This window comes from Paroedura picta, chromosome 11 (genome assembly GCF_049243985.1).
Source record: "Paroedura picta isolate Pp20150507F chromosome 11, Ppicta_v3.0, whole genome shotgun sequence".
Lineage (NCBI taxonomy): Eukaryota > Metazoa > Chordata > Lepidosauria > Squamata > Gekkonidae > Paroedura > Paroedura picta.
In genome coordinates, this window is record NC_135379.1 from 5,384,958 (window position 1) to 5,401,323 (window position 16,366).

Consider the following 16,366-nt stretch of genomic DNA (forward strand, 5'->3'; position numbering starts at 1 on the left):
CTCTGTCTTGTCAGGACAATAAAGGTTCTGTCCGGAACTGATTCTGCACACAAGAGATAATGCACTTTCAATGCACTTTAGAAGTAGATTATCCTGTTCCTCACAGTAAAATCCATCTGCCAAAGCACATTGAAAGTGCATTATCCTATGTGTGCTGAATGGGTCCAGGTCGTGCCTGAACGTCACAGCTCTCCACAGTCACTGCTGAGCTGTATTGGGGAATGGGGCAAACAAATTGCGTATCCAGATATAGCCCAAGACTGTCACCGCTGTGTTCTATTCCCGTGTTCTGCAAAAGTGACACAGGGAAGACCTGTTTATCGCTGGTCAGAGCGGCTCGTTTGCTCTTAGGGCAGACAGCTCTTAAGGGAGCCCACAAACCCATCCCAAAGAACGATAATGTGGTCACATTCGTGCCACGGCAGACAAAATTAAGGTGTCTGTGCACATATATGGCTCTTCTGTGCCTCAAGGAATGCGAGGGAACGCATGCAGCCGGTATGTTATCTTCCAGCCGCGGAGCGTCGATTATCTCCTCTCTAATTCCAGTTCACGCACTGACATGCTGCTATTTCTTATTCTGGATGTGGCTGCTGACAGGGGCAGAAGCTGATTAGATAGCTGGTCACAGTCTGAAAGAAGCCCTGGCTGAAGGAGCAGGCCCCCTTCTTGGTGGCCAGAAACTTCCAGTCAATTCCTGGAGATCTCCTAAATCGACCAAAATCCCTGGGGGAAACAGCTGCTTTGCAAGATAGATTTATGGCCTGCTGAGGCCCCACTTTGGGGATGAGACTCTGAAAGAACTGCACCTGGCCCAAAGTCACGCAAGGGAATCAAACCCGGTTCTTCAGGTTAGAGACCTTCTCTCTTAACCACCAGGCCACATTGGCTCTCTTTCATCGATTGGCTGGTTACCTGCTTACAGGTACAGGGGGATCCCAAAGCCCAATCCTTGTGGTGGGGAGAAGAAGGAAGGCATTGCCATTGGCGCTGAAACGGGACAGGCACACACCAAAATTAAAATGTTTTAATCCCACATACTTCGTTAAAGATTCCCAGGGTGACTTCCGGCTAATAAGATGATGCGCAGATGAGAAAATATTTAGTAGGCTTGATGTACAAGGCACAGCGTGAGATCACCATGATGCTGCCATGTTTCCAACGTACCATCAAACCAAAACAAACGGACCCATAAATAAGAAAGAAGCATAAGCAATACCCTGGAAGACCAGAGTGATCAAACCATAAACAAGGGGCAATGAATAAAAACCTACCAGCCCTGCTGTACAGCAAGTTAAGAAAAGACAAAACAGAGAGTTAACGTGAGCAGAGCTAACTGTCAACAGCCCGGGGACATGAATATGTCACCTTGCGCCTACAGCTCAGCACATTTGGTCCTAAGCCACGTACAAGAGGAGAGTTCCAAAAACAGAAAACCACGACCCCAGCAGATAAGCACCTCTCTCTCCCCCCCCCCACATCCCACCACCCCTCATGGTGGAGAAACACATAGGGAAGAGGCCTGGGGTGGGCAGGTAGGGGTGTCCTGAGACCACCACTTCTGGCAGGGTGTGCACCCCTTTTGTAGCAGATCTAGGGGAAGAGGACAGACCTGGTTGGCTGTGTGTCCATGAGGGTCCAGTGTGTGAGTGGTAAAGTAGGTTTTGACCAGGTGTCATCTCATGGCTCACAAGAGAGGTGGTATGGCAGGGGTGGCCAAGCTGATGCCCATAGACTACAATTCCCATGAGCCCCTGGGGATCATGGGAATTGTAGTCCATGGGCATCTGGGGAGCCCCAGCTTGGCCACCCCTGGTGTACGGTGACATGAAAGGGCACAGGAACATTCATGGAGCTGGGCCAGGAAAGACAGAGAGAAGCAGAGAGAGACGGAACGAGCGAGATTTCATATAGATGAGAAGTCTGGAAACAACTGCCACGGAGTCACGCTGCATTCCTCTGCACAATATTTGGAAATGAATCCCCTGGACGGGGCCGGGACCACTGGAGAACATCTAGACACTCAACGCCCATTGCTGTCCATCAGTCCAACCGTGGGGCAGGGGGGAGAAGAAGACCCCGGGTATCAAAAATGTCATTTTGGCCTGGGACCCTGAGCAAAACGGTGTCGTCTTGTTTCCTCCTTCCAGAGGCTCCTCTGGGTTACTCCTCGCCTCCCTCCCTGAGGCTTTGTTTCTTTGGCTGAGCTCCGCTTCACACTTCCGCAAAGTGGATCCTTGGCTTTCTCAGGAGGCTAGCCCCTTTGATCCCCCCCTCCCCCCCATTTCTTTCCCGGGGTTCAAGGTGATTTATTTTTAGCAGCCGGGCATGGGTCAGGCGTTGCCATGGTGACGACTGGCGGATACGACCCGGCTCCCGCTGCAGTTCCTCGAAGTGGTAAGCGAATCCAAGGAGTGGGGCGGGGGGGGGAGGGAGCATCTGCACAAGGGTCTGTGCATCCTGCCAAGACTTGGGTCTGATTCAGCATCTCTGGGCTATGGGATTCCTGGAGGTTTGGGGGTGGAGCCTGGGGAGGGAGGGGCCTTGGTGGGGTCCAACGCCGTAGAGCAGGGGCAGCTCTCCAGATGTCCATGGACTGCCAATGAAAAGCCAGTCCCATGAGAGGTCTCCACTCAGGACCAATGAGGATAAGGAGAGGTGGAGAGATCCTTTGGTTCCGGATCTCTCTGTATTGACTGTGGTTGGGGAAATCAGTCCCGTGCCTGGCTTGGGTCAGATAAAGAGCTGAAATGCAATAGCCGTGGCTGTGCTTCTTGAGCCCACCGATTTTACACACAAGGTGCTTCTTGAGCCACGCGCACACACACGCAGACTAGAGTTGCCAGCTCTGGGTCGGGAAATCCCTGGGGATTTTGGATTGGGACTTGGGGGAGGGTGGGATATGGGGTGGGTAAAATGCTGTACAGCCCATCCACGAATGCAGCCAATTTCTCCATTCGCCTTACTGTGAATCATACAGGGAGCCCCATCAGTACTGGGCCTTTTGCAATCCTCCTCCTATTTTGAATGAAGTTTGAGTCCAACAAGGTTTTATTCAAAATCTTTGTTCTGGGGCAGCCTTTCTCCATTTTTTTTTTTTTACCATTGAGAAACCCCTGAAATAATCTTCAGGCTTTGAGAAACCCCAGAAGCAACACGATCGATCGTGCAGAGTATGGCTGGGAAGCAGAGCTGTGGACAGGCCCACCTGGGGTCCCTCCCCTTCCCACCCCCTCCAGGCCCATCACTGGCCCTTTTGGGAGGGGGACAGGTCGACATGACCACATATGGTCGTATCACCCGATAAGTGTTTCACAAATTTGAAATAGACACAGAAAATTAATTAATTCCCACCCATTCGGGAAACCTTTCCAGGGCCATCAAGACACCCCACGGTTTCTGGGGCTTCTGATCCTCATGGCTCACCTGACCCACCTGAATCTTGTTTATTTCGAGTCACCTGCATCTTGTTTAATTTGAACGGTTCTTGGGGGGGTCCTAATAAGCCACGGGGAAGGGGACGGAACGGCACTGGGATATGAAGCTCTCCACTGTCTGCTTTCTACGATTTCGCGGGTGTGCTTTGAGGAGCGCCTTTGCTGGAGCAAGCAGTTGGCTCAGTCCCAAATCCAGCAAATGCAGGCTGCCCCGGCCAGAGTCAAGTGTCGCTTGCCAATCCGGAGGGCAGCCGTTGGGATTTGCATGACCTTTTGAACCCAGCCCAACTGGGGGAGGCCAAAAGCTATGAGCCGTCACGGGCTCCCAAGTCTGTGTACAGGAGACCCTTCCCATCCCAGGATTAGCATGAGGTTCTGCTTACGAACATGAGAACGAGAACCTTCTTTTATTTTTACAGCCCCTGGGTGCCAAAAAGTGGGTTTCTCCAGATGTTCTGCCAGCTGCAGCGTGCAGTGGCAGTGACCCACCAGGACATACGTCATCGTAAGTTCACCAAAGGACAGCTCCTGCTCGACCTTGCCTACGTGTCATTTGACCGACCCCTGAACAGATGGTGCTCTTTAAAGGGCAGGGCCGTTCTGCTCATCTTGGCTGGAAGAGCATCTGCTGGGCGTGCAGGAACTCCCAGGTTCTGTCCCCGGCATGTCCCATAAAAAGGATCAGGGAGTAAGCCGTGTGACAGGCCTCTCTACCTGAGCTGCTTCTAGTCCTCATTCCAATGGCCCCCGGGAGTCTGGTGTTCAAGGCAGACTGCCGGTTATAAACCATTCTCTGCAACGTAAATGAAGCAGGCAAGCACTGAGTAGCCATCGATTCCTTCTTGGGGACGGTAGCAAAGGCTCGGCCAGCCTGGTCCGGCAGCCCATATACCCTGAATGCACTCACCAGAACTATCCCCCAGGACCAGGAACCTCTAAAGCAGGGGTAGTCAACCTGTGGTCCTCCAGATGCCCATGGACTACAATTCCCATGAGCCCCTGCCAGCTTTCCCTGGCAGGGGCTCATGGGAATTGTAGTCCATGGGCATCTGGAGGACCACAGGTTAGAATCATAGAATAGAATCATAGAACCATAGAGTTGGAAGGGGCCATACAGGCCATCTAGTCCAACCCCCTGCTCAATGCAGGATTAGCTACCCCACGGGGGGGGGGGGTGTTCCAGCAGAAAACAATCAGTGCAGAAAGCATTTGCACAGTCTATTTTCTGTGGTGGTGTTGCTGTTGTTTTTGTGTGCTAGTACTCCTATATAAAGGCTGCACCGATGGCCACCGATCCACGGAAGCCGGGAGGGCACGCACAGGCTGGATCGCCAGGGATCCTGGCAGGACACTTCAGCCCTCCTGGAATTAAACCTCTGGGCTGCCCTTCAGGTGGAAATCCTACGAGAGAGGCCGCCTGGCGATCCTTGGGGGGAAATCTGTACTGTTTCCCACATCAGACTAGAAGCCGTGCCGTTTCTTGTCATTCCTCCTGCCCCCTCCCATGCAACAGCTAAAAAGCATCGATTGCCTCGGAACTGGTTGGGTTTGATTTGCTTTGGCAAGAGCCCTCCGCCCTCCCTCCGGGGCCTTCGGGATAATTGATGGTTTTGCTAACCGCAATTGTGTAGACCAGGGGTGGTCAAACTGCGGCCCTCCAAATGTCCATGGACTCCAATTCCCATGAGCCCCTGCCAGCAAATGCTGGCAGGGGCTCATGGGAATTGTAGTCCATGGACATCTGGAGGGCCGCAGTTTGACTACCCCTGTGGACCAATATGTCCACAGATCCAGAAAGATGGGAAAGGGAAGAGACGATTTGCGCATTTGTCTTTCTGCTAATGGAAACCATTTAATCATGAGCGCTTGAGAGGGTATTTTAAAACGTTTGAAAGAATTACATTAAAAAACGTGCAAGAACAAACACATTCTAAAAATAGAGAAATCAGAGCGCCATTCAACAGAAATGCTAACAGCTCTTTCTTGGAAGTAAGCCACCCTGAATAACATGGGATATATTTCTGAGCAGATCTGCTTAGGATCGCTCCCAGAATGAGAGCTTTTTAAACAGAGCAGGTCACTAGGAGAAAGGTTTCAGGATTGAGCTTTGCTCTGAACGCTCCAGAAAACCTTCTGGAAATATGCCATTTTCTTACTGCGAAGTAACTGATGGGCTTGAGAACTACACGGGAGAAAGGACTCAAAAAGAAAGGCCTATGTACTGCGCTACCTGATCCAGCGCTCACACATACAACATAGTAATAAAAAGAAATGTTCTTTGAGCATGTGCAGAGTATCTTTTCTGCACCACCACCTGAAAGGGCTCCCAGGACGGCACGGAAAGACGTCCAGGCAAGCCTGAACTCTGACACCCCTTGTTTCAGACATTACACACTGTCTGTATTTGCTTGGGCATCCCCACTTGATAAAGACTTATGTTAAGTCACTCAAAAACTGCGTTGGTTACTGGTTTCTGCCTGGATCAGGCTCAAGGTTTTGGTATTAACCTTTAAGGTCACCCACAGCCTGGGCTCCACATATCTGCAAGACCACCTTTCTCCTTATGCCCCCCGCAGGGCCCTTTGCTCTGCGGGTGCAGACCTATTGGTGGTCCCCAGCCCGAGAGAGGTGTGCCTGGCCTCAACCAGGGCCAGGGCCTTTTTGGTCCTGGCCCCAATCTGGTGGAATAAGCTCCCAGGAGAGCTGAGGGCTCTGACAGAGCTGTCCCAGTTCCACAGGGCCTGCAAGACAGAAGAGCTCTTCTGTCTGGTCTTTGCCTGAGGCCGAGGCGCAGAAGATCTGGGTCCCTCCCTGTGCTAGCCAGATCACCCGCCCTCTCGGGGGCACTCTCTCAGAGGCAATTGTATGTCGCCTGTGAGCAGGGAAGGGTGGAGTTTTGTCGCTGTCCAGGGTGGGTTTAAATGGGGCTTTATGATGGTTGGGGTTTTATGGGGGGATTGTTGTTACCCGCCAGGAGCCGCTATGGGGGAGTGGTGGGTTATAAATGGAAAAATAAAGAAACCGAGAAAGAATAAACTCACCACCTGCTGGGCCACGCCTGCAAATCCTTGCAGCATGCCACTTAATGGTGGCCCGATTCCGTGCATTGCCTTAAAGGTAATGTATGGCCCCTTCCAACTCTATGATTCTATGATTCTATGGCTGATATTATTCCTCTAACTCTGCTGAAAGAGACCCTAATGCAGCTTGCCCACAGCTGTAGGCATCAGGGAATCTGCAGTTCAGCAGTGTTGTGAAATGGTGTCCACTGGAGCAACCTGGGAAGATGCTTTCTTGGGTCAGAGAATAGCTAAGCTCTGGACCAATTCTTGGGATTCTCTTGCAGCCGTGGGTTTTAAGAAAAGAACCAGTACGGCTAAAATCATCATGGCTTTCTGAGAATCAAAAAGGACTTGGTGAGAGCCGGCATGGTGCAGCGGTTAAAAGTGGCGGCTTCTAATCACCTCCTCCACAGGCAGCCAGCTGGGTGACCTTGGTCCAGTCACAGTTCTCTCAGAGCTCTCTCAGCCCCACCTACCTCACAGGGTGTCTGTTGTGCGGAGAGGAGAGGGAAGGCGATTGGAAGCCGCTTTGAGACTCCTTCCAGTTATAAAAAGTGGGGTACAAAAACACAGCAACTCCGGATCTCTTGACTACTCATGTTACACACAAACACACACACACACACACACACACACCTATCTTTCCATGCACCTACACTGAGAGAACGTTCTTCAAAGCTCAGATTATAAATGCTATTAAACCACAGGGCAGCTGGATGCAATTTTATTCATTGCATTTGTTTACCAGCTTTCAACAGCAGAAACCCAGCTTTAATTCCCCTTTGCTGGAGGGCAAAACCAGCCTCTGTGCCCACATCAAACTGCCATGAATAACAAGCCCAGAGAAGGACCCAAATCCATGGAGATCCACACTCCCCGGGGCCTCCCAGTCACTACCAAAGGGCAGACCCACCCCTGGTTTCGCCTACCTAAAAGGCCATGAGGTTCAGATTTCCGCCTCTCGGAGCTCCTGCCTTGGTCCTTTCGCTTCTTGCTTCCCCGGAGGCTGCCGAATCGCTTCATGAGTTACGGCAGGCGAAGGCTCCAACAGCCGTCAGTCATGCCCCCCGTATCCGGGAGCAAATGTGATCCCCAGGCGGGGACGGGGGTGAGGGTGGGGAAATACGTCAATTAAACTTGTCAATGCGGAGCAGTGGCAACAAACAGGGGGGGGAAAGAAAGTCCAGCAAAACAGAGAGCCGGCAGGTACGGGCCAGAAACAAAGTGAAATCGTCTCCGATTCAGACGTTGGAGGCGCTGAAAGGAAAGGAGCCACAGCTTAACTGCAGAAAGTTGTAGGCGAATTCTGCATTCCCGAAGCACAGCTGCCTTCTAGGGTGCCAACATCTGTGGACATTCGGAACAGCTGAACTCTCAGGGGCCGCTTTTATACCGGGGAAGGAGTTTCCACGGAGAAGTGACGCTCCGGAGGCTGAGGCAGAATTCCTCTAGCGGATCAGCCGGGCGGGGGCTGGACAGAGCCACCCCCCCCCTCTTTTGAAGCGAAGGGCTGAATCGGCAAGGAAGGCACGAGATCTCCGGAAGGGAGCTGCCATGTGCCGTTCAGCGTGAGCACCTCTTCTTCTTCAGAGCCTGTAAAAGGAAACCACGCCGGGGCAGGCAATTCTTGGCACCAATTGGCTGGAGTGCTCTGCCACTATGACATCACGCCACTATTTTGATTCGCGTCCCTGAGGTCTTCGGTGTGGCCGCTTTGCCGATGACCTAACAAGAGGAAACACGCCCCCTTTGGGGGGCGTGCAGCAAGTTGGCAACAGGCAAGGAGGTCAGCTTTGGGAGCAACTTGGGAGAGAGGGGAGCCTTCTGGATTTCTTTGCTTCTTCTCCGATCCTATGGAAGAACGCTTCTGAAGGAACCATCAAGGAGGTGGCGTGAGGTTTCCAAGCAGGAGGAGGTTCAGGGACGGCGATGGCTGGGGCTGTGATGCTCTCTGAATGCTACAGATAATCCCGGATTTTTCAGGTTTTATCGAAATGAAACTGGAAAACAGGCTGCAGAGACCAAAGCTAAGGACCCTTAATTAAAAAGCCACATTTATTCCATATTAAGAGTGCTTTCAGGGGTCATTATGCAAAACCCATATGGCCGCTCGGACGCTCTTCCCGGCGGCCCCGCTGTTCACCAAGACAGCCCTTAATGCGTTATTATGTAAGTATTAAACAATTACATTAACAATGGTTTTGGTTGCAAGACTGATAACTAGAACGTAGGCCTGCTATTTTGAGCAAGCAGATAAAGTCACATGGCAGGAAAACCAGCACTGTAAAGGAGGCTAGAAATACAATCTCAGCAGGGGGAGGCCCTGAGACCAGGGGTGCCAACCTCCAGGGGGACGTAGGGACCGCCCAGAATTGCATATTCAATATACTGAGCACCATTCCTATAACTACTTGGAGGGTGGACTTCATAATATTATATGCCTCTAAGGGTCCCTCACTTTCCCAAACCCCTCTCACCTCAATTCTGAAGAAGAAGAAGAAGAAGAAGAAGAGGAAGAGGAAATGGTGACGGAAAGAGTTTGCAGCCGATGCCCTGTTGTCTGGAGCCTTAATTACTCTGTCTGCGAATCGACGTAAGCAAGGAAAGCTTTTTGCGTGCGAGCAAAAGCTGTACTTAAACGGCCGGTCAAGCCAGACGTGACGCAGCAGATCTGCGGGTAGGATCTCTTGGGGGGGGGGGAATGAGCAAACAGGGAAGCCCCGCACGTGGGCGCTTCGAAGACCAGGCAAGAGCTACTGGTGGTGGTGTGGGGCGTGGGCTGGTAATCCTTTCCTCGGATGCTTTCCCCCCTAATCCGAACTCCCTTCTAAGCTGCAGCTCTTGTGTTCTGGGGAGAGGGGGCCCCAGGGAGCTGTAATAGGTCTGCCCCCATTAAGTGTGTCGCTGCTCCCCCCCCCCAATTTTCTATTTGACAGAACGAAAGTTTTCTGCTGTCTGCATTCAGAGCTTTACAGAACACACAAAAAATAAAATTCCATCAAGCTTTGCTATACATCGACTGAAAGAGCCAAGGCAAAGAACAGACGGACCTCAATGGAGTTACATCCCCCTGTGCCCATCGATTTCAGTGGCTTTAGAAGGCTGTCATCTCTATTTAGGTCTGCACTGCAGTAGATCCATGGCACACACAGCACACTCTGTGCCACTCCCCCCTCTCAAGATGCCAGCTTTTCGCTTCCCTTCATGGCCGCTCTCTCTCCTCTCGCTCTTTCATGCCCCCGTGACCTCCGCCGAATGACTCGGTACAGTTTTAAAGCCCTTAAATAGAACTCCCCCAGTGTTCAACTCTCCCGTTCACTTGACAGGATGCAGAAGAATCAGGCCTTCTTGGAGAGCAGGCCACAGAGAAAACACAGGATGAGGCTCCGATCTCTCGGTTGACAACAGCAGCCGAATCCAAAGGAAGCTCCATCGCAGATGCCTGGAGAGGACGATGCTTCACGAACGGCAAGAACAGACACAGGGGGGGGGGGGGGGGACAGCCGACAGCACAGGAAAATATCCTGCTCGGTGATCGTTTCTGGGGGAAACATATGGCGTTACACCCAGGACACTGCACTCAAGGCTCAGTTTGCACCTGACAAAAGTTCTCATGGAGTTTGTGTCACATGTGTGTTGGGAGCTCTGTGCCTGTTGGACACACCCTGGCCCTTTTCTGCCTGTGTCCAGAGCAGAAGCTTAAGTGCTAACAGATGCGTGGCCATGAGCGCACCGAGAAAGGCATGCATTGTGCTCAGAAGGATGGTTGCGCAGAAGCGTATCTCGTTGAGTTCAAATTCCCCGCAAGTATGCACAGGACAGTGTTCGGTTTTGTCCCAGTTTGATGCCCTGAGGCTCAGATTCGGCAAGAGGAACATAAGGAGGAGACACAAAATGCTCGGGAGCGTCTTGTTTTGAATCATCAGGCTTTTCCTTGGGGCTGTGATATGAATATGCTATCACAAAGAACACTTCTGGCCCACTGTATTCAGCAACAATCATCACAAAAGCAAATACTTCTAGCTGCTCCAGAGAAAGATATTGGGGGACTGGCCTTTCACGATGCTTCTTCTTTCCCCCTATCCTATTTTTTGGCAAGTGGCTGCAATCAAACCTGCAGCTTTCAACCGGTGTCCCTGGCAAAGCAAACCCTGCGGCTTAGGAGAAGGTGTGCTTGATCTTGCCACTTCCAGTTCCAGACACAAGGGCTGGCCTTGCATCAGGACTCTGGGCTCCTGGCTCCCGCACTGAGCAATGCCCCAGGTATGAAAGAGAGATGCTATCTTTCTTATTTCGAGCCCCTGAGGTGGTTCAAAGGGTGAGTTGAAGCAGCTGAACTGGGGATGGGGGGTGGGGGGGATGGGACTAGAAACCTGTGGAGGCCAAGTTGGAAGACTGATTTTGATCTTGCCACTGGAGCAGCGATGGGAACCCAGGAGGTCCACTACCAGGCTATGTAAGTTGTATGTAACAACTTATGGAAACTCCCAGCAAGGTAAATGAGCAGCAGAGGTGGTCTGCCACTGCCTTCCTCTGGGAAGCCTTCCTTGGGGACCTCCCACCCAAGACATATATGGTGAGCCGGGAAAGAGGCTTTCAAGGTGAGAAGCAGAGGAGGTTGGCCATTGCCTTCCTCTTCAGAGTTTTCCTTGGTGTTCTCCCATCCAAGACTTATGGCTACCCCAGCCAGGGGCTTTCAAGGCAAGGGAGAAGCAGAGGAGGTTGGCCATGGCCTTCTTCTACAGAGCCTTCCTTGGTGGTTTCCCATCCAAGACTTATGGTGACCCCAGCTTTCAAGGCTTTTGTGGATGGCTCCGCCTCCTCGGGCAGCCATTTTGTTGCTGCGCCCACCACTCTGCAACAGAATTCCAAATGTGTCCACAGGCTCACACCTTTTGAGGACCCCTGGTCTATAACCGCTGTCTTTTCCCTCCTCCCCGTCCCCAAAGACAGAGAATTAAAGGGAGGCAGAAGACAGTTGGGGACTGGAGAACACAGAAAAACAAAACGCCGTCCCCTGATTAATGGCAAATTAGCCTCAAAGGGTTTGCGGCAGCCGTAGACTTGGAGAGGGCATGAGAAAAAACCGACTGGGGTGAGAAAAAGCACGAAATAGAGGACGGAGATGAATTGTTCCCCCTAACAGGATTATAAAGGTGCTGGGTAATTCTGATTTTCCACTCAAACTGCCACTGCGATGGACGATCCCGAGGAAGGTTGTCTGAGGGTCAGGCGGAGCAGCTTTGGCAGGAGGCGCCAAAGACATTTTGGCAAGCTGAAAAGTTGGGCATGGAGACTAAATCTCAAGGGCAGAGGAAATTCAAACAGCCCTGATTCTCTTCCCTGCCCCCCCCACTACCTTAGGGAAGAGAAAACAGAAGAGAGTTTTCCAGCTCAGCTTAGGGTTGCTAACCTCTAGCTCAGGGGTAGTCAAACTGCGGCCCTCCAGATGTCCATGGACTACAATTCCCAGGAGCCCCCTGCCAGCGAACGCTGGCAGGGGGCTCCTGGGAATTGTAGTCCATGGACATCTGGAGGGCCGCAGTTTGACTACCCCTGCTCTAGCTGATCCAGGCAACAGAGATCAGTTCCCCTGGAGGGAATGGCCATTTTGGAAGGTGGGTTGGATGGCATTCGACCCCCTCAAGTCCCTCCCCTCCTTAAACCCCACCCTCCTCAGCCACCATCCCCCAGATCTCCAAGCACTTCCCCAAACCAAAGCAATTTCGGTCTTCAGATACTTCCCCCTGGGCAGGCAACGAAGAGCTATCACCAGGCCACCACCACGGGGAGAGATGAGAGTCAAGGGTTGCGCTTGGGGCTTAATGGCCAAGGGAAGGTCTCCAGACTGAGCATGAAAAACAGCCCACGGAAAATGGGCAGAGGTTTTCAAGAATAATACAGCAGAGGTTTGGCTTTTGCAACCAGATGAGGTTCCTTTGCTATTCTTAAACAGTTCAAATCGCTCCGGTGATTCTAAGAGAAACACGGCTAGCTGCCCCCCTTTTGCCCCCCTTCCCTTTCCACTCCTCGAAGTGAAAACTAAAGAAGAGCAGAAATAACAAACCACAGTAGGGAAGTTAGCCAGGGGTCACCTCCTGGAAAGACGATGTGTAGCAGGAATTGTAGAATAACAGCAGTGAGGAGGAGGAGGAGGAGGAGGAGGAGGAGGAGAACTGGTGTTTTGTACCCAACTTTTTACTATCTGAAGGAGTCTCCATCACCTCCACTTCCTCTCCCCACAACAGACACCCTGTGAAGTGGGTTGGGCTGAGAGAGCTCTGAGAGAACTGTAGATAGCCCAAGGTCAGCCAGCACACTTTATGGGAAAGGTGAGTGGGGAATCAAACCCAGTTCTCCAGATTAGAGGCCACCACTCTTACCCTCGGCATCAAGCTGGCTTTCATGAATAATGGCTGTATTGATGCCAGCTTTGAATCTTGGGTAGCTATGCCCAATGAATAAGTGTGGCTATGCCCAAGGCAGGCATGAGGAGCCCTCCCAAGAGTGGAAGATGACAGAAATGAGCCTGGGAGCCCTGACTATTCAGGGCCCTGCTGTCAAGATGAAGCCCAATCAGTGGGATGCCTTTAAGACCCCTCCCTGCCTACTCCCACAGGGAAAACTGAATGTATCGAGCCTGGCAGCAGATATGATTTCAGAACATTTCATTCTTGTTGCCATCAGGGTAGGCCAGGCTAAAGAAGGTTAAAAACACAGAAGGCCTCAGTATGAGCCTCATGTGTAAAATCGAGGCAACAAGAAACATAGATTTTGTACGTCAGGCTGCTGGGTCCTAATCTGCTTCTTGTAGTTGTAGTATTGAAGAAGAATCAATATGTACAATGCATCAGGAGTGGCCAGACTGAGGCCCTGCAGGTTTCAATGGACTACAATTACCAGCGCTGGCAGGGGCTCATGGTAATTGAAGTCTATGGACATCTGGAGAGCTGCCGTCTTCCCCACCCCACCCCGCAATCTCACACTGGCTCTCAGTCTCTGGGGGCCGATCAGATCCAGCCAAAAGTTCCCTTCCTTGAAACGCCTTTGATGCCTCCACCGCCTCCTTCTACAAAACACCTGTTCTCTGAGGGTCCGTGCGCAAACGCATTCCATGCGGGTGGGAGGGAAAGAGAAATTCACACTGCAGCTTAATGACTTGATCTGTAGTTTCCCTAACGAGGGTTGGCACTGCTAAGCGGCAATTTAACAAGCCGTGACAGATTTCCCAGGGTTTAGCCAGGAGATTTCTGTGCCGAGTTTTATCATGCGCTGCAGCTTCACAAATATATAAAACGGTCACACACAGAGAGAATCATAGAAGCATAGAGTTGGAAGGGACCTCATGGGTCATCTAGTCCAACCCCCTGCACTATGCAGGACACTCACAACCCGCTCGCTCATCCACTGTCACCTGCCACCCCCTTGAGCCTTCACAGAATCAGCCTCTCCGTCAGATGGCTCTCCAACCTCTGTTTAAATATTTCCAAAGACAGAGAACCCACCACCTCCCGAGGAAGCCAGTTCCACTGAGAAACTGCTCTGTCAGGAAAGTCTTCCAGAGGTTTTGATGGAATTTAGAATCATAGAGTTGGAAGGGACCTCATGGGTCAATCTAGTCCAACCCCTGCACTATGCAGGACACTCACCTCCCAATCACTCATCTACTGTCACCTGCCACCCCCTTGAACCTCCACAGAATCAGCCTCTCCGGCAGATGGCTCTCCAGCTTCTGTTTAAAAATTTCCAAAGATGGAGAAATCACCACCTCCCTTATAAATACAGAAAAGGCAGCTACAGTTCCCTAGAAATTGTTTTGGGAACCATCACTGGCGAAGGAGAGCATGTCGTGGTTGAGGAGTGGCAGCTTCTGATCTGGGGAACCGGATTTGACTCCCCACACCCACTCACACTGAATTTTGCTTCCAACTCTTTTAAAGATGCATTGATTGTCCTGCTGTAAACCACCTGGAGCCTGCTGGTGGAAAGGGGTGGTGTAAAAATTGAATTGCAAATAAAAAAAAAAAACATATTCCGGTCTTGAATAGGAGGGCCACAACTCAGGAGGGTCACAGTGCTGGTGTATGTGCTAGTGCCCCTGGTTGCAACTGGCCCTGCCCCTAGTAAAGAATAAACCTTTAAGAAAAAATTGGCAATTAAGCACACTGCAAACAGCCAATTTGCTACCAAAAGTCAGGAATGAAGAACTTTCATTAGGGGGTATCATGTAATGCACTGCACAAATTCAACAGATTGAAAAATTTACCTCTGGAAAACCCGGTAAATCAGAATTAGAGCTAGCAGCGCCACCTTCGGGCGACAAGCAGAAGAGCACAGAGTGGGGGGGAAATCTTTAATGCTCAGAGAATTTGGATAGTCAGTGAGTGAAATTGCCATTCAATCTCAGCTCATTTATGGCAACCTCGTTGAATTTGCAAAGCCAGAGATGAACAGAAGTGGTTTTCCATGTCCTGCCTCCGAGCAGCAATCCTGGACCTGGTGGTCTCCCATCCGAGCACTAAGCAAGGCCAACCTAACCTAGCTTCTGAGATCTAATGAGACCCATGCTAGCCTGAGCCTTCAAGGTGAAGGCAAGAGATGAGCAGAGGTGTTTTGCCACTGCCTGCCTCTGTGTAGCAACTCTCAGTTTCTTCGGTGGCCTCCTGTCCAAGCACCAAGACGGCCGTCTCTGCTTCGCTTCTGAGGCCCAACAGATTTATTGTTATCCGGCTCCGAGCCAGCTACAAAACCCACGCGACTTACAATGAAATCCAACAAGACTGGGCTTACCTGGGCCAGCCAGGTTCCAGTTGAGGATTTAGGGCCTCCGATTTCTACCAGCTCTCATCGGGACACAAAAGTAACAACCAACCAGGTACCCAGCACTTTACCAGCTCGCCACTCCCTTCACTTCTGGAACCCACAAGAAAGAGCCGAAGGCAGGGGGAGTCTTGCCAAAATTTAACAGGACCGGTTTCCTTACTTTTTCTTGACCTGGAGAAGAACTTGATGCCCCCAGGAGAGGTAGACGAGTTGGAGGTGGGAGAGGAAGACTCTTTGGAGGACGACCGGAAGATCCCACTGAAGCTCATCCGGCGGGGGGTGCGCGGAGGGGACTCCTGGTAGGGGAAGGGGAACACCGTTTTGGGGGAGCCCGGGCTGTGCTTCGACTTGACAGGGGCTGAGGAGGGGCTGGAAGGGCGGTTCTGGAGCCCCTTTGAGAAGAGTCCCTTGGAAGGGCTGCCCGAGCTGTAGCCGTCTTCCACCTAAGAGGGAAGGAGGAAAGGACAAGGGTCAGATATGGGGTCTCCGAGCCTGCTGCTGCAAGGTCGTTTCATCAGACGACTGAGCATCTTGCAGCCAGTGGGTCACGCTGAAGGACTGCACAGGCGGAAAACAGAACAGAATATTAAATTGCAAGCCCTGTTGTCTCTGGTGAAGGGGAACAGAGACGAAATCAGAGACAGGGCCTTTTCGGTGGTGCCACCACCCCTCAGAATTCCCTCTCCCCTTGAGGTTTGTCTGGCCCTTACCTCAAGGTTCTTTAGGCATCAGGTCAAAGCAATTCTTTTGGGGGGAGGCAGCTCTAGAACCCACAAAAATACTCAAAAGTGCTCATTTGAGTGAGAGATGGCATGGTGTCATGGTTAAGAGCAGTGGTCTCTAAGCTGGAGAACTGGGCTTGATTCCCCACTCCTCCCCAAGCAGCCAGCTGGGTGGTGACCTTGGGCTCTTTACAGTTCTCTTAGGGCTCTCCCAGCCCCACCTACCTCACAGGGTGTCTATTGGGGAGAGAGGAAGTGGAGGCAGTTGTAAGCCACTTTGAGACTCCTTCGGGTAGTAAAATGTTGGGTACAAAACCGCAGC

At 51.6% G+C, this 16,366-nt stretch overlaps 1 protein-coding gene across 9 annotated transcripts in view; it reads right to left on the minus strand.

The window, feature by feature from the left end:
• PRKAG2 (protein kinase AMP-activated non-catalytic subunit gamma 2) overlaps window positions 1–16,366 on the minus strand; it is a 138,748-nt gene that overhangs the window by 75,336 nt on the left and 47,046 nt on the right. For 7 of the 9 annotated variants that reach the window (XM_077302819.1, XM_077302820.1, XM_077302823.1 and 4 more), the window contains one exon: window positions 15,483–15,765. In XM_077302819.1, the coding sequence (XP_077158934.1) occupies window positions 15,483–15,765 (283 nt within the window). Of the gene's footprint in view, window positions 1–7,428; window positions 8,208–15,482; window positions 15,766–16,366 lie in introns of those variants that run through there. The other 2 variants (XM_077302824.1, XM_077302826.1) reach the window with 2 other exon arrangements.